General features: G+C 37.4%; 1 protein-coding gene across 3 annotated transcripts in view; it reads left to right on the top strand.

The window, feature by feature from the left end:
* The first annotated feature begins 8 nt into the window (after positions 1–8).
* The window catches only part of Homer1 (homer scaffold protein 1), a 128,062-nt gene continuing 114,656 nt past the window's right edge, over positions 9–13,414 (top strand). For 2 of the 3 annotated variants that reach the window (XM_010604107.3, XM_010604109.2), the window contains exon 1: positions 9–810. In XM_010604107.3, coding sequence (XP_010602409.1) covers positions 806–810 — 5 coding nt within the window. In that variant the 5' untranslated portion in view covers positions 9–805. The remainder of the gene's footprint in view (positions 811–13,414) is intronic. The other variant, XM_010604111.2, reaches the window with a different exon arrangement.

Below are 13,414 nucleotides of genomic sequence, written 5' to 3'. Positions count from 1 at the left end.
GTGGCGGCGGGCGGCCCGGGGCTGAGGTGGGCTCGCCCCCTCCCGCCTTTACCGTGGCGCCCCAGCACTGCCCGCCGGGAAATGGCTCCGCTCAGCCTTCTCGGGAGAGCGCATCGATCCTGCCCGGTCTTCCCTTCCTCCTCCCCACCTCCGCTCTGCTCCGAGTCTCCAGAGGGGAGACATTGAGAAGGCAGATTCTAATGTGCACTTCGCGAGCTGCCGGGTGGGCGCTTCGAGATTTTCAGTACATTTTTTTTTCTTTTTTCATTTTTCTCTAATGTGATCGCAGGGAAGCAGTGGTATTGCTTTTAGGATTTTTTTTTTTTTTAATTAAAGTGCACGTCGCGTTGGGTTGCACGCTCCACCCCCGGGACCTGGTGTGGAGAAATTTGAACCCACAGCCTTAGCCTCAAAAAGGCCGAGTTTCCTGTCCTTCCCTGAGTGCGGAGGGCAACGCGAGCGACATGACCAGCGAACTCATTTTCTATAGGACTTCTTGAAGCTGGTTTCTGCGTTTCTTTACCTGGACGCTCATTTGCGGAATAGAGTTGACTTCTGTCCCCGCGCAGCATTTAGCTCCAATAAGCAAATGTCACCTCTGTTTGAACGTTTTGGTGTTAACGAGAGAGAAGTCATTTCACCAACGAGAACTAATTGAACTGTCAGCATCATTGAAATACCTACGAAAACGGATCTGGAGGGGGGTGGTGGAAAAGCAACTGCGAAATAGTAGACGGAGAAATTCCTTTGGAAGTTATTCCGTACCCGAGACCAGAAGCTTCAGAGCAAGTTTTCACTGGGCAAAATGGGGTAAGGATTTTTATACCTATCAGGGCCTCTAGTGTGTGTGTGTGTGTGTGTGTGTGTGTGTGTGTGTTACTGAACGGTGGTGGTGACTTTTGTGTTGTTTCCAAGCAAATTTGCCCCTTTGCTAAGCTGGTCTTATTTAAAATACAGGTGTACTAACCTTTTAACAAGTTATTTTTGTAGAATGATACCAGAGGTCATCAAGGAACACGGATATTTTTTGTGTGTAACAGACAACAAACACATTCTACCTAATGCTATTTCATTGATAAACCTGGTAGTTTATCCAAATTTCTCGGTAGTATCTTTCAAAAAGAAGTATTGTACTGCATTTTCTCAGCACTTTGGAAATAATCAGTCGCACAAAGGAACGATTGTACCGAGTGATTAGACTATGGTCCTTGGACGTGGTCCATTGTAAATTGTTGCTCTCACCGTGTGCTCTGTTTTGCCCTTGAATGTACAAAGTGAAAACGTAGAGTTGATTTATTGAGGCATTAAAAGAGAAAATTTGAAAGTCTCACCGATGCAGTCTACCTAGTGCGGGTGCACGGGGTGCCGACATCAGAGCTGGAATAGGGAAAGCTTTTGGTGGAAGGCGCTTGTTCACTTTTCCATTTTCTCCCCCCCGCCCAGATTTAGACCTTCAGTTTGTATTAATGTCAGATCCACATCTTCATATCCAAAGCCAGCCAAGAATGAGTCTCCCAAAGGTTTAACTCTTCACACTGTAGTTGATAAAGTACTAATAGGAACCTTATCACACATTATTGGAATAGTGATCTGCTCTTGTCTTTGACAGATTGCCAATTTTTTTCCTACACGAGGAACTTCCAGAATTTTCCGTTTCCAAAGTTGAGCAAACATGATAGGTGCAGTTGAAGGACAGTTTTAAATGATGGACACAAATTCACTGACCATTTAAGGGTGTACACACACTTTCTTAAAGTTCTTGGTACTTTATGAGAGTTAGAATTTGAACTTTATTCGCTTAAACTTTAAAAATTAAGAAAATAATATTGAAGAAGTCCTTTATTCCGGAACTAATGAGGTGATAATTGGTTTTAAGACTCAAATGACAAGTCATTTACATTATTTTGAGGTACTGCTAAGAGTAATTAAAATAGCATTTTCTATTTGCGGTGCTTCTATTAGTAACTTAGTTACCTGAGGCAAATTATTTAATCTCTATGGACTTCTTGTGTAGAGTCTTTTAGAGATTGAATGACTTTTAGAGTTTTAAATGACTTTTAGAGATGAAATGACTTTTAAGATACTGCTTTTTCTAGCCTGTAAAATGAATTTTTTCTCTTTTTTCCTGTTTTCATGGTTTCTTGATTAACTGATCTTTCAGATGGAGGTAGCTTTTTTTTTTTTTAATCTTTAAGTTGTTTAAGCACTTAACCTGGGAAATAATGGCATTTGAAAAGTGTTGTGGATAAATTGTATCAATTTTTAAATGATAGAAAATAGTGAAAGACCTTCATATTCAAAACTTTTGGAATATAGCTTGACTTGAACATCTGCAGCCTCAGTGTTTAAAATGTGTATGAACACACACACAGAATCAAATGGTAGTTTTTCACGTTGAAGTCTACATTTTTCAGACTGGAGAGGTAGCATTGTGAAAGAAAATCAGTTATTTACAACCTTTAGACTATATGAATGCCTATCATTTTACCAAGGAAAGTATGTATGGGTTGCACTTACAGTATCAAGGGGGCTGGTATTTAAAATAAAATAAGCCCATGGAAATAACTTAGCATAACTAAATTTGCTTACAAACAAGTCTATTTGCCCTTTTATTAATAGCATTTTAAAGGTGGGCTTGAGAAAAAGAAATGAGCATTTGTGCTATTTTTCTGGTTTATTGTTGGACTGTGACCCTTTCTCATGGAGAGGGAACTGTTGGATCTGAGTTGTTGAAAGGGTAAGAGTAGGTAGAATTAGAAAAGCACACAGCCAAGACATTTGCAGAAATTTCCACATTTTGGAGGTGTTTATACCTAATGAAGGTAGCAACAGTTTAGTTGCCTGGACCTATTTAAAGCCAAAGAAAGCAGAACTTTAAATAGTCTTTAAAGGGGGTTGGGGATTTAGCACAGTGGTGCCGGGCCTGCCTTTTAAGCACAAGGTCCTGAGTTCGATCCCTCGTACCAAAAAATAAAAATAAAATAAATGACCTTTAAAGTTTTACCCATGCAGTTCTACATTATCTTACTCTGACTGGTATCTTAAATGTAATATTTCGCATGACGAGTTTTACATATTACAGATACATTTTTTATTAATACTGAGTTTTCATAGGATTTATCTGTGTCTTAGGTATATAACTGCAAGTCTAGAGGCAAACTCTCAGCAAATACATTGTTTTTAGTAAAATAAGTAATTGATTTAGGCAGAAAAAAATTATGGTTCCTGTGTTTATAAACTGGAAAAGAAAGAACAACTGAAACTGACAGTTGGCAGAGTCTGTCAAAGAATCCTGGATATTGTGTGAAAGTATAATTGCAGTGAGGGCAGCTGAAGTATAGGTTTGTAAAATAGGTGCATCAGACCACGTAAAAAGAAAGTTGTTTTTTTCTTTCTTTCTTTCTTTTTGGTACCAGGGATCTAACTTAGGACCTTGTGCTTGTAAGGGAGGTGGCAGCACTGCTGAACCAAACCCCCAGCCAAAAGAAAGATCTTCATGGAAAATGAAGTCCATTGAAAGGTTTTAAGTGTCAGTGAGGAGCCCTGTAGGAGTTGAACCTCCCTCCCCCTAGTATTTTATGTGAGCAGTGAGTGAGTCAGTAGCTATTTCAGACATATTAGTGTAGACAACAGAAATCAAGTTAACTTCAACCAGTTATTTTATGCTACCTTTTTTTTTTTTGCTTAACTTATATTGGCAACTAGTGTCACCCCCACCACCGTTAAGAGCTAGTTGTATATATAAACTAATGAAGTTTGATAATGCTAGGTTTTTGTTATCTTACCTGCCTTTGGACCTCTGCTCCTTTCTCCCAGCACAACTTCCAGAAGCATGGTAGGGGTGCTCCTGTATTGCAGTCTGAAAGGAGTCTATTTTTAGTGAGGTGACAGGTCTCTCTGAGGAGGCTGTTAGGGGTTCCGTCTCAGGGGCTAGTAGCAAAAATGGGGAGATCTTGATTCATCACTGTAGTATGAATGGGCTTTGTTGCAGAGCCAACCATCCTGTCATTTGTAACAACAAAGTTATATGCAAAGTTCTTAATTTTTTCATTATACCAACTTTTAACACTTAAGGTCTGTGCTGCTGAACAGAGACAAAGGTGCTCATTCCCTCAGAGTGTATAGTTTAGAGACTGGGAAGGCAATTGAGTGTAAAATAAGTAAGCAGAATGTGGAAGAAGCTATGATGTAGGGCATTATAGAGGCACAGTTTGTGTATGTGGCATTCACTGCTGCCGGCAGGATAAACAGCTTTTTGTGTAGTAGGAAATAGGTATTCATACTGAAGGGTGAATATATGTGGGCCCTGTAGACTGCTGAGAGGGTATTCAAAGCAAAAACAGTATGCGTGACAGCATTAAGGAAAGGAACTGCTAGCTGGGCATGATGGTACACCCTTGTAATCCTGGTGACTGCAAGTTAGAGCCCAACCTGGTCTAGCAAGACCCTGTCTCAAAATAATAAAAAGGCTGGGAATGTTGCCCAGTGTGGCGGCTCTGGGTTTAATTCCCCACACTGAAATGAGTTTGGGGGGGAGCTGTGCAAAAAAGCTTGGCACAGACTGAGGGGGATTGTTTGCTTGAGGTTCTGGTGGGCAGAACAGGAGGTAGGTGTGGAGAGCCTTATTCAGGATCAGGTTAGATGGCCTTGGGACAAACCAAAGTTTGAGTTAGGCTTATAGGCAGAAGTGTTGCAAGCTTTTAAAAGGTAATACACAGTTTTACATTGTGATCTAGTATGCTCATGTAAATGATAAAATGGCACAAAATAGTATCTTTGTGTGGATTCTGTGCCATTATATTTCATTTTTAAGAAATAATGGTGGAGACCCACTAGATTGATTTAACAACCCTGAGGTAGCAACTGGCAATTTGAAAATTACTATTCTTGGTGGTAGGAACTAATACAAGGTTTTAAGCAAAGTAATAATATGAAGGATCAGGGTAATAGCATGACAAAAGTTTTTTTAAAACATTTTTAAAAAGCCGGGCATGGTGGTGCATGCCTGTAATCCTAGCACTCGGGAGGCTGAGGCAGGAGGATCATTGTGAGTTCGAAACCAGCCTGGGCTACATAGTGAGTTCCAGGTCAGTCTTAACTACATAGTGAGACCCTGTCTCAAAAAACCCCAAAAAACTTTAAAAATGTGGTTTTGTATGTTGTGTTCTGAGCAATACACCAAGCCAGTACTCCTCTTACTCTGACTGGGTAGAGGAAGTAGTAGACAGTTGGGCAACTTTGGAAAGTTCTAAAGTGGACAGGGGAGGGATAGGACTGGGCACTATGTAGATGATTCAGTAGTGGGTCTTCTTTAGAATAAAGAATATATGGATGTAAAAATGTTGGAACACCATGGTATGTTCCTAGCAAAGGCACTCATTGTCAGGTAGGTCATGGAATAATGAATTTGTTGAAAGGAACCTAGGTATCCTTATATAGTACACAGTTTTACATGATTGAATATCTCAAATTAGAATAGTACCTCAAAAGGTCCAGTCTCCAGTCTTTTGATGTTTAGTTGGGATGTTTAGAAGGGATTCTTTTATTTAGTAATTTAAGATTAATCGAACTGGCTGGACAGAACAGTAGGGAAAAAGAATCCCAAATATTTAATACATATAATTTAAATTTTTTCCTGATACAGCTTTTCAAAGACCGTTTTAAATAGCTGTAGTGTGTCTTGGATAAGCAGGTCTAGTTGAATGAAATGTGCAGGTTTTTGTGTTGCTTATTTGTAATATCTTATGACTTGTGGCTAATATGGTAGGATGACCCTTGCAATTTATGAAATTCATTATGTTTGTGAAATGAGTAGGATTTTTCTAGAGATTGAACAGACTAATCTGATAACTTTTCAAGAACTGGGTAATTTTGAAGCATTGTAAGTTTATTATTTTCATTTCAAAAAGAGTAAGAGATGGCTGGGGATTTAGCTCAGCGGTTCGGTGGCCTTGCAAGAGCAAGGACCCAAGTTCAATCCCTGGTACCAAAAAAAAAAAAAAGAGTAAGTGTTTATATAGAATTTTAGCCCATTTCCAATAATTGAGATAAAATTTTCAAATATTACTGAATGGTACTGAAAGAGTAGGTAAAACTTTTAAGCTAATCATCCAGTGGTCTTCAATGTATGAATAGTCAAACATTTAGAATCTTAATTTTAGACCAAAAAAAAATCCTGGGTTTTACAGCATACCACCCCTTAAACTATAAAAGTAGTACATCTGTGATCACTTTCTTTCAAAAGAGATTTATCAGTGAATTTGTGTTCTTAATTTAGCATTTCATACCGCTTGGTCCTCTTTTTGCCATCCATTGTAAGTCTTAACGTGTTTGTTCTGTTTCTTTTAATAAAAAGTCAGAAAAGAGATGAAACTAAAAATCAGTGCTGCTTGTGGGTTTTTTGTTTGTTTGTTTGTTTGTTTGGGTTTTTTTTGGCTTTTATGAGGCAGGATCTTACTATGTAATTGAGGCTGACCTGGAACTCACTATGTAGCCCAGGCTGGTCTCGAGCTCACAGCAATCCTCCTGCCTCAGCCTCCTGAGTGCTGGGATGACAGGCGTTCACCATGTAGCCTGGCTTGTGTTTTAAGCAGTGTTCTGAGGGGGAAGAGGATAAAGTAATTGACATGTCATCTTTTTTATACTTTGCCTTTTTACTCTATTTGCATTTTATTTTCTGTCTTGCTTTTAAAGTTTCAGAAAACTTCTTTGCTTCTCTGGTAAGTATATTTTAGAGTTACTGTAGGAGCATCTTTTTAGTGATCTTGTAAAGGAAAAAAAATTTTTTTCTTCAGTAATGGACCATAAAGCCTCTATGCCTTTTGTGTAAATTACTTTAAAATGTATTCAGCTAAAATTTTACTTAATTTAGAACAGAAATTCACTTAACTATTGTTTGTCTTTTTTATTTTGTTTTGTTTTTTGTCTTTTTGGTACCGGGGATCGAACTCAGGCCCTTAGTGCTTGTGAGGCAGGTGCTGGAACCACTGAGCTAAATCCCTGTCCCTTTTGTTTGTCTTTTGATGTGGGCTGCTAAAGGAAGACAAAAAGTCAGTTTTCTTTGTGTGTCAGAAAATAAAATTGTTTTTAAAAATCCAGATAACTGTCTGTCTAAAATTAGTATTTCATTTTCATAGTATTTACCTTTGTAGTTTTCTAGCTTTTGAAAAATCACTTCAATTGCTTAATACTTGACATTACCTTTAAAAACACCTCTGCTTTGAGGATATCTTATTTTAATGTTCTATGAAATATAAAACACACATTATCTTTGAAAAAGATCGACACCAGTTCCTCACAGAAAGACAGTTGTGAGAACTGAGGGCTTTTATAAAACTGTCTAGCAACAGATCGAAATTAAACACAAAAAAAACTGCTTAGGGAGTACAGATACCAAAGCATTTTTCATTACTTTATAAGGTCATTTAATGGTTATCATGTCACGTCATGTCTGTGGGGATACTTGAATCCATGCATTCATATACCTCAGTCCAGAGCACTCTAGAAAGAGTGTACCCCCCCCAGGAGGATTTGTTTCTAATTCATGAATCACTATCTTTAGTTGAAGAGTCACTAGGAAGATATTGGGAGGAGGGGCTGGGGCAGAGCTAAATGGTAGAGCTTTGGCCTAGCATGTGGGAGCCCTAGGTTCCATCACCAGTACCAGTACCAGCACCACACACACACACACACACACACACACACACACACACACACACACACACAAAGCTGGCAGCCACAGCTATGTTAACAAGTTTCTGTGGGTAATGAACATCGTGCTCCCTGACAAGACTTGTTCATAGTACAGTGCTCATGTGCAATATTGGCTGAATGGATTTGGGGGAATTGGAGCCCATTTTTAATATACAGAAAATTCTGATTCCTAGCAAGTGAACATACAGTTGGATGTGCCCACTTATTTGTAATGCCTTATGACCTGTGGCTAATTTTTCTAGGTAAATTATTGAGTCTTTTTACCTTTACATTTAAGCCTCAATTTGATCTATGTAGGTATCATTGTCCTTTTTCATTTAAATATTTATAAGAAGTTCAAAGGTTAGTCTATAAGGCTATCTTGTGGTTCGGAATTGTCTGCCCTAGTTACTTCATTTTCTCAGATTAGGCTTTTAATGGTCTCTAGGGAATTATCTTAGATGGAATTAACTATTAAAGATCTGAAAATACACGTTAGGAATTTCTGTCAGTCTTCACAGAAGGTACATGCCTAAACTCACATGGGACAGTTATTTTGAACCAAGTATAATATTTAAATGGTCTTAGCCTATTTCTTTACCTTTTCTGTGCTTCCTTTTTACTTTTGTAAAACTACTGTTCTCTGTCTTATTCTGTTGTTAGGAGTTTTCCTCTTGGCTTTTAACATTAAAAATTATATGCTTTGCTTAATGACCCTTCCAGCTCCCAAGATATTTAAAGAATGAGGATCCCACCTTCTTTAATTTACTTAGTATCTCCAGAAGTCTGTATACATTAAGCTGAATGGGAAGACTCCCAAATCACTTTTTTTTTTTTGGTACTGGGGATCAAACTCAGGACCTAGAACTTGGGAGGCAGACAGCAGAACCACTGAGCGAAATCCCCAGCCCCCAAAGTTAATCTTCAACTCATCTTCTTTCAGATTCTGTTCATCTAAAAAAAAAAAATTCTAGATTTTGCAGGCTTCTTTTTTCCTTACACAATTGATAATCTATAGAATTTTAGCTGCCTATTTTCATTTTTTTGGTGATACCTGGAATGGAACTCAGGCCCTTGCACTTGTGAAGCAGGCAGCAGAACCACTGAGCCAAATCTATAGCCCAGTTGCCTATTTTCATTGTTGCTTTCATGAGGTAGTTTATTAATGTCAAGTATATATGTATTGCTATGCTTATTTTTCTTTTTATTTTGTTTGAGCCAGGGTCTCGCTGTGTAATTCAGGCTGGCCTTGAATTCACTGTGTGACCCAGGCTGGCCTTGAACTCACTGTGATCCTTCTACCTCAGCCTCCTGTGTGCTGGGATTATAGATGTGCCACTACACCTGGATATATTGGTATTCCTGTGTCAGTATAGGAATAATAGACATCACTGACAATATTACTGTTTAATTTTATTTCTGACATTTTAGTGTATTCTGAGTAAGTAGTATATGATTAATAGGTAAGTTATAGGCTATTTACATAGTAGGAAGCCAAGTCTAAAGAATGTTTTCAAAGATGGAATTGTCAGAAAACAAGATGCAACGTTGTGTATTCATTATGACCCCAACTATATAAAATATTCTGTATGTATATATAGTGAAACTTGTTAAGTCTTTCTGACTCATTCAATTTTTCTAAAGTGAATACATTAAAGTTTTAGAATTCAGGATTTAAGGGTGAAGGTATTTTTGAAAGTAAATGATAGAAAGTAGGGAGATAGATCTTTTTCAACTGGGAAGGGGACCAAGAGATGGAGGGAGGGGAGGGAAAAGGGACAAAAAAAAGAACATGTACATGTTATGTACATATATGAGCTTCCTACAAGGAATTTAATCATTATGTACTGTAGACATGTACTAATAAAATACAAATTGGGGGAAAATGTTAATATAGACAGTAAAATGTTATCAAAATTAATCATTGTTCCTACTTTACATAGATGTTTATGTCAGCTTTAGCTTCTTTATGTCAAATTTTATTTTCAATACTGGCTAAAGAAGTTACTCGTTTAGTTAGCAAAATTTTTTTCTTGTTTTAAGTATAAAGAATATTTCTGTTGTCAGATTATTAATACTGCTCTGCACTTTTTATAGAGAAAGAAACAGTACTCATTGGAAAGTTATACAGCTAGTAAATGGCAGAGCATATTCTATGTCTTCTATACCTTCTGGTTTTTCACTACTAATTAGGGGGATTCTAAATGGATAAACATATAGAGAGAGACTCCTTGAAAGGGCTTTCTAACTCCTGATAGTTCTTTTAAGTAAAAATTTAAGTTTACAGCAAGGTTAGTATCTTGGTGAGTTCCTTAAATATATATCTTGTTTTCTAGATGCTGGAAAAAGCCTATTTAATTTTAGTGCAAATTTCTGCTTAATGTGATATATTTTGAATGCAATGAAGTACTTATGAGTGATTTGACATTGTTATGTGTGTGGTATAAAGTTTCTAGAGTTGATCTCTTAGGGTGTAAATTTCATTAGTCAACCCTGTTAACTGTTGGTGTAATTATTGGGCACATGAGCCTTTAGAATACTAAACAGGTAGGGTGTATTTCTCTGAAGATCTCAAACCACAAAAAGAAAGTTTTAAGCTGTTACGTTGAAATATTTTTCCTAAGTCTTAAAAACAGAGACTTGCATATAGAAAGGTCAGATGTAGAATGTCTAGTATGAGCCTACATGGGATGCCTAAAGAGTAAATGGTATATATTGGAGCAGGAGTATAGAATAAGTTTTTTTTTTTGAAGGGATGGGATGGATATGGTATGTCACATAGAGTTCTAAAATGGCTTCCAAGGTGACCTTCCCCAAGCAAACACTTTCAGCGTGCTCCTCCCCGCTTGAATTTGAGTGCAATAGCTGACTGATGGGACAGGTGATTAGGTCATGAATCAAAAGAGAAGTGATCTGGTGTAGCCTGAGTATGTGAAAGAAACAGAGAGGCATCTGTTGCTAGCCTTGAAGCACAGCCTCTGTGTGTTAATACAGCTGCACACAAGGAAATGAATTCTGCTGACATCACATGACTGAAAGATCCCCATCCATAGATGTGATCCTAGTTCCTGCTGCTTTCTTGATTGCTGCCTTATTAGACCCTGAGAGAAAAATCAGCTCACTGGAGCCTAGACTTGTGTCCAGTTACTGGACCTACAGTAACTGAAATAATAAATGGACATTGTTTTAAGCCACTAAAATTTTGGTAATTTGTCACATGGCAATAGAAAAATGTGTATTTTTAGTATATGGACAAACTTAAGGGCATCTAAGCAAAAATAAGTCAGAAGGAAATTACATTCCCTTCAAAAGTAGAAAACTTGAGAAGTCAGAGTAGTGTCAGGCAGTCTAAAAAACAATGTATTTTAAAAAAACAGTGTATTTAGAAATTGCAGAAAGGAAGAAGCTTTGAATAAGAAATGGGCATAACTGGTAATTACTGCTAAAAGCAATGAGGTTTAAAGAGAGAACTGTTTTAAGTAGTCCTTGATCTTTCAGATTCTAAAACATACATATGTAACAGTTAAATCAGGTTATCCCCATAGTTCAGTAATGACAGTTTTTGTAGTAAGAAAATGACAGAAGCTTCAGAAAAAAATGTTTTCCTTTATTTACAAATACAGCCTCTTACAGAGTAAGGTTTCCAGATGAACAACATTAGAATCACCTGGGGATTTGGAAGAGTAAGTCTGTGGCCCCCACTCCTATACCACTGAATCAAAAACTCTATTATAAAGTAATCCCAGCTATATGTGTTTTTCTTTTTTTCTATTCTTTTTTTTTAGACAGGGTCTCACTCTGTAGTTGAGACTGACCTGGAACTCACTATGTAGCCCAGGCTGGACTCAAACTCACAGTGATCCCCCAGCCTCAGCCTCCCAAGTGCTGGGATTACAGGGGTGTGCCACCACGCCCAGCTTTGTGTTTTTCTTTTTAAGGAGTCCTCTAGGCAGGTCTCATGCAGGTTTAAATTTGAGAACCACTACTCTAAAGTTAATTTTTGGTGCTGTCACACTGTGTCACACTTGGCCTTCCTTCTTCAGCCAAGTTAAAGCCTTTCTATCTTAGAAATAGAGAACAGCATATAGAAAGGACAAATGTAGCAATACTGTACAGTTCCTGAATCCCTGTGAGTTAGCTGTCAGTTACTTTCTTATTTATAAGACAAGGTTTTGAAGCATATTGTATCCAGATTTTAAATTGCTATTATTTTGAAATTATTTTTTCTGAAGTCCCAAACTAATGCTGTCTATATTGACTGAGCAGAAAAATGTGTGACAGAGTAAGGGAGAAGATGACAGGGATTACTGTATTGGGGAAAGTCAATGCCTAAAGGCATTGTTTTTAAAACTCTGGCCAAGGAAGCACATCTGAAGCTTGATCCCTTATTCAGCAAACATTTTTTTTGAGCTTCTACTATGTGCTAGCAACTGTGATTCTATAATTTAGGTCAGATACGGTGTTTTTCTTGACAACCATGATTTTGTTTTTATTCTGTCTTCTAAGACTTCATCTTCTAACATCACTTATTGGACTTTTGATTTCTAAGTCCTCTTTTGAGGTTTTTTTTTGAGGACATGTTTAGTGTTTTGAAGCTTTGTTGTTTGTTCCCTAAATTTTCTTGTGTGTTTTTTGTTGATTTAATTTCAATTTGGAAAGTTACCTGGAATATCTGGTGGTTCTCAGCTTTGTCTAAAAGTGAGATACTAAACAGCTGATTGAAAGCTCTTTGTGAATTAGACCCAACACTGGTATCTTCAGTTAGGTATTTGAATAATGAGCCCACCTTTTCCTTGAGCAGTCCTAAAGTGTTGGCAAGGGAGACCTCTTCTCTGAGATTGTAGGTTTTCTCTCTAAGACTGTTCAACTCTTTTAGAAGAGAATCTTCACATATATACACCTCTTGGCATTCTGAGAGCAAGGTAGGTTTATTTTGCTATTATATACATAGACATATTATTTGCTGTAATCTGAAAACCATGAAGAGGGAAGTTTTTGAGGGAAGTATGGTTCCATTTGTAGCCTTTCTCTTAATGTTCCTGTCTTCTGCTAATGGGAAAGATAATGCTTGACTTGGGGTTCAGGAGGAGTGAGTCGTTTCTTTGCAGAGTTACTTTAACTTTCAGGCAACTCTAGTTTCTACCCCATATATCACACCACCTCTATAATCCCTTTGCGTCTAAATGCTGGCCAGCATATTGTTTAATTAGCTTCCACTTTACAGTTTCCTTGGTTTTGCCAGGTCAGGTACAATTCCTATTTTGGATCCTTGAAAATTACTAAAATTACTTACGCACTGGTGCTATTTTTTTGTTTAGTGTTGTGTGTTTATACCTTCTTTTTTCCTTTAATTTTAATGGAATTTTAGAAAAGGATGATGAATGTGTGAGATTAACTTGCTGTGTTTGATGAGAATCACTGAGCCCTTAGCTCTTGAATTTATATATCTTTCACTGTGTGTAGACACTGTTGACAATTAATTGATTGGAATTTGTTGGATGATAAAATGTTGGCTTCCTAATCCCTGTAATCAACACCTGAAGATTGAATGTGTGATGTAAGCACATTTTAAAATTAAAATTTGAAATTGGGTATCAATCTTAAGCCTCAACAAAATAGTACTCTCTCTTCACTGTATTGGGCAACGAAAATGTTTGTCCTCCATAACACTGTGCCTCTTGAGTATTTGTTAAAAAAAAAATCTTAAACACTAAATTTGTGA

The sequence above is a fragment of the Fukomys damarensis genome, unplaced genomic scaffold, assembly GCF_012274545.1.
Source record: "Fukomys damarensis isolate Sample0158 unplaced genomic scaffold, DMR_v1.0_HiC HiC_scaffold_1, whole genome shotgun sequence".
NCBI classification, from domain to species: domain Eukaryota; kingdom Metazoa; phylum Chordata; class Mammalia; order Rodentia; family Bathyergidae; genus Fukomys; species Fukomys damarensis.
The sequence above is the reverse complement of the archived record's forward strand: the minus strand, read 5'-3'. Positions and strand labels throughout refer to the sequence as shown.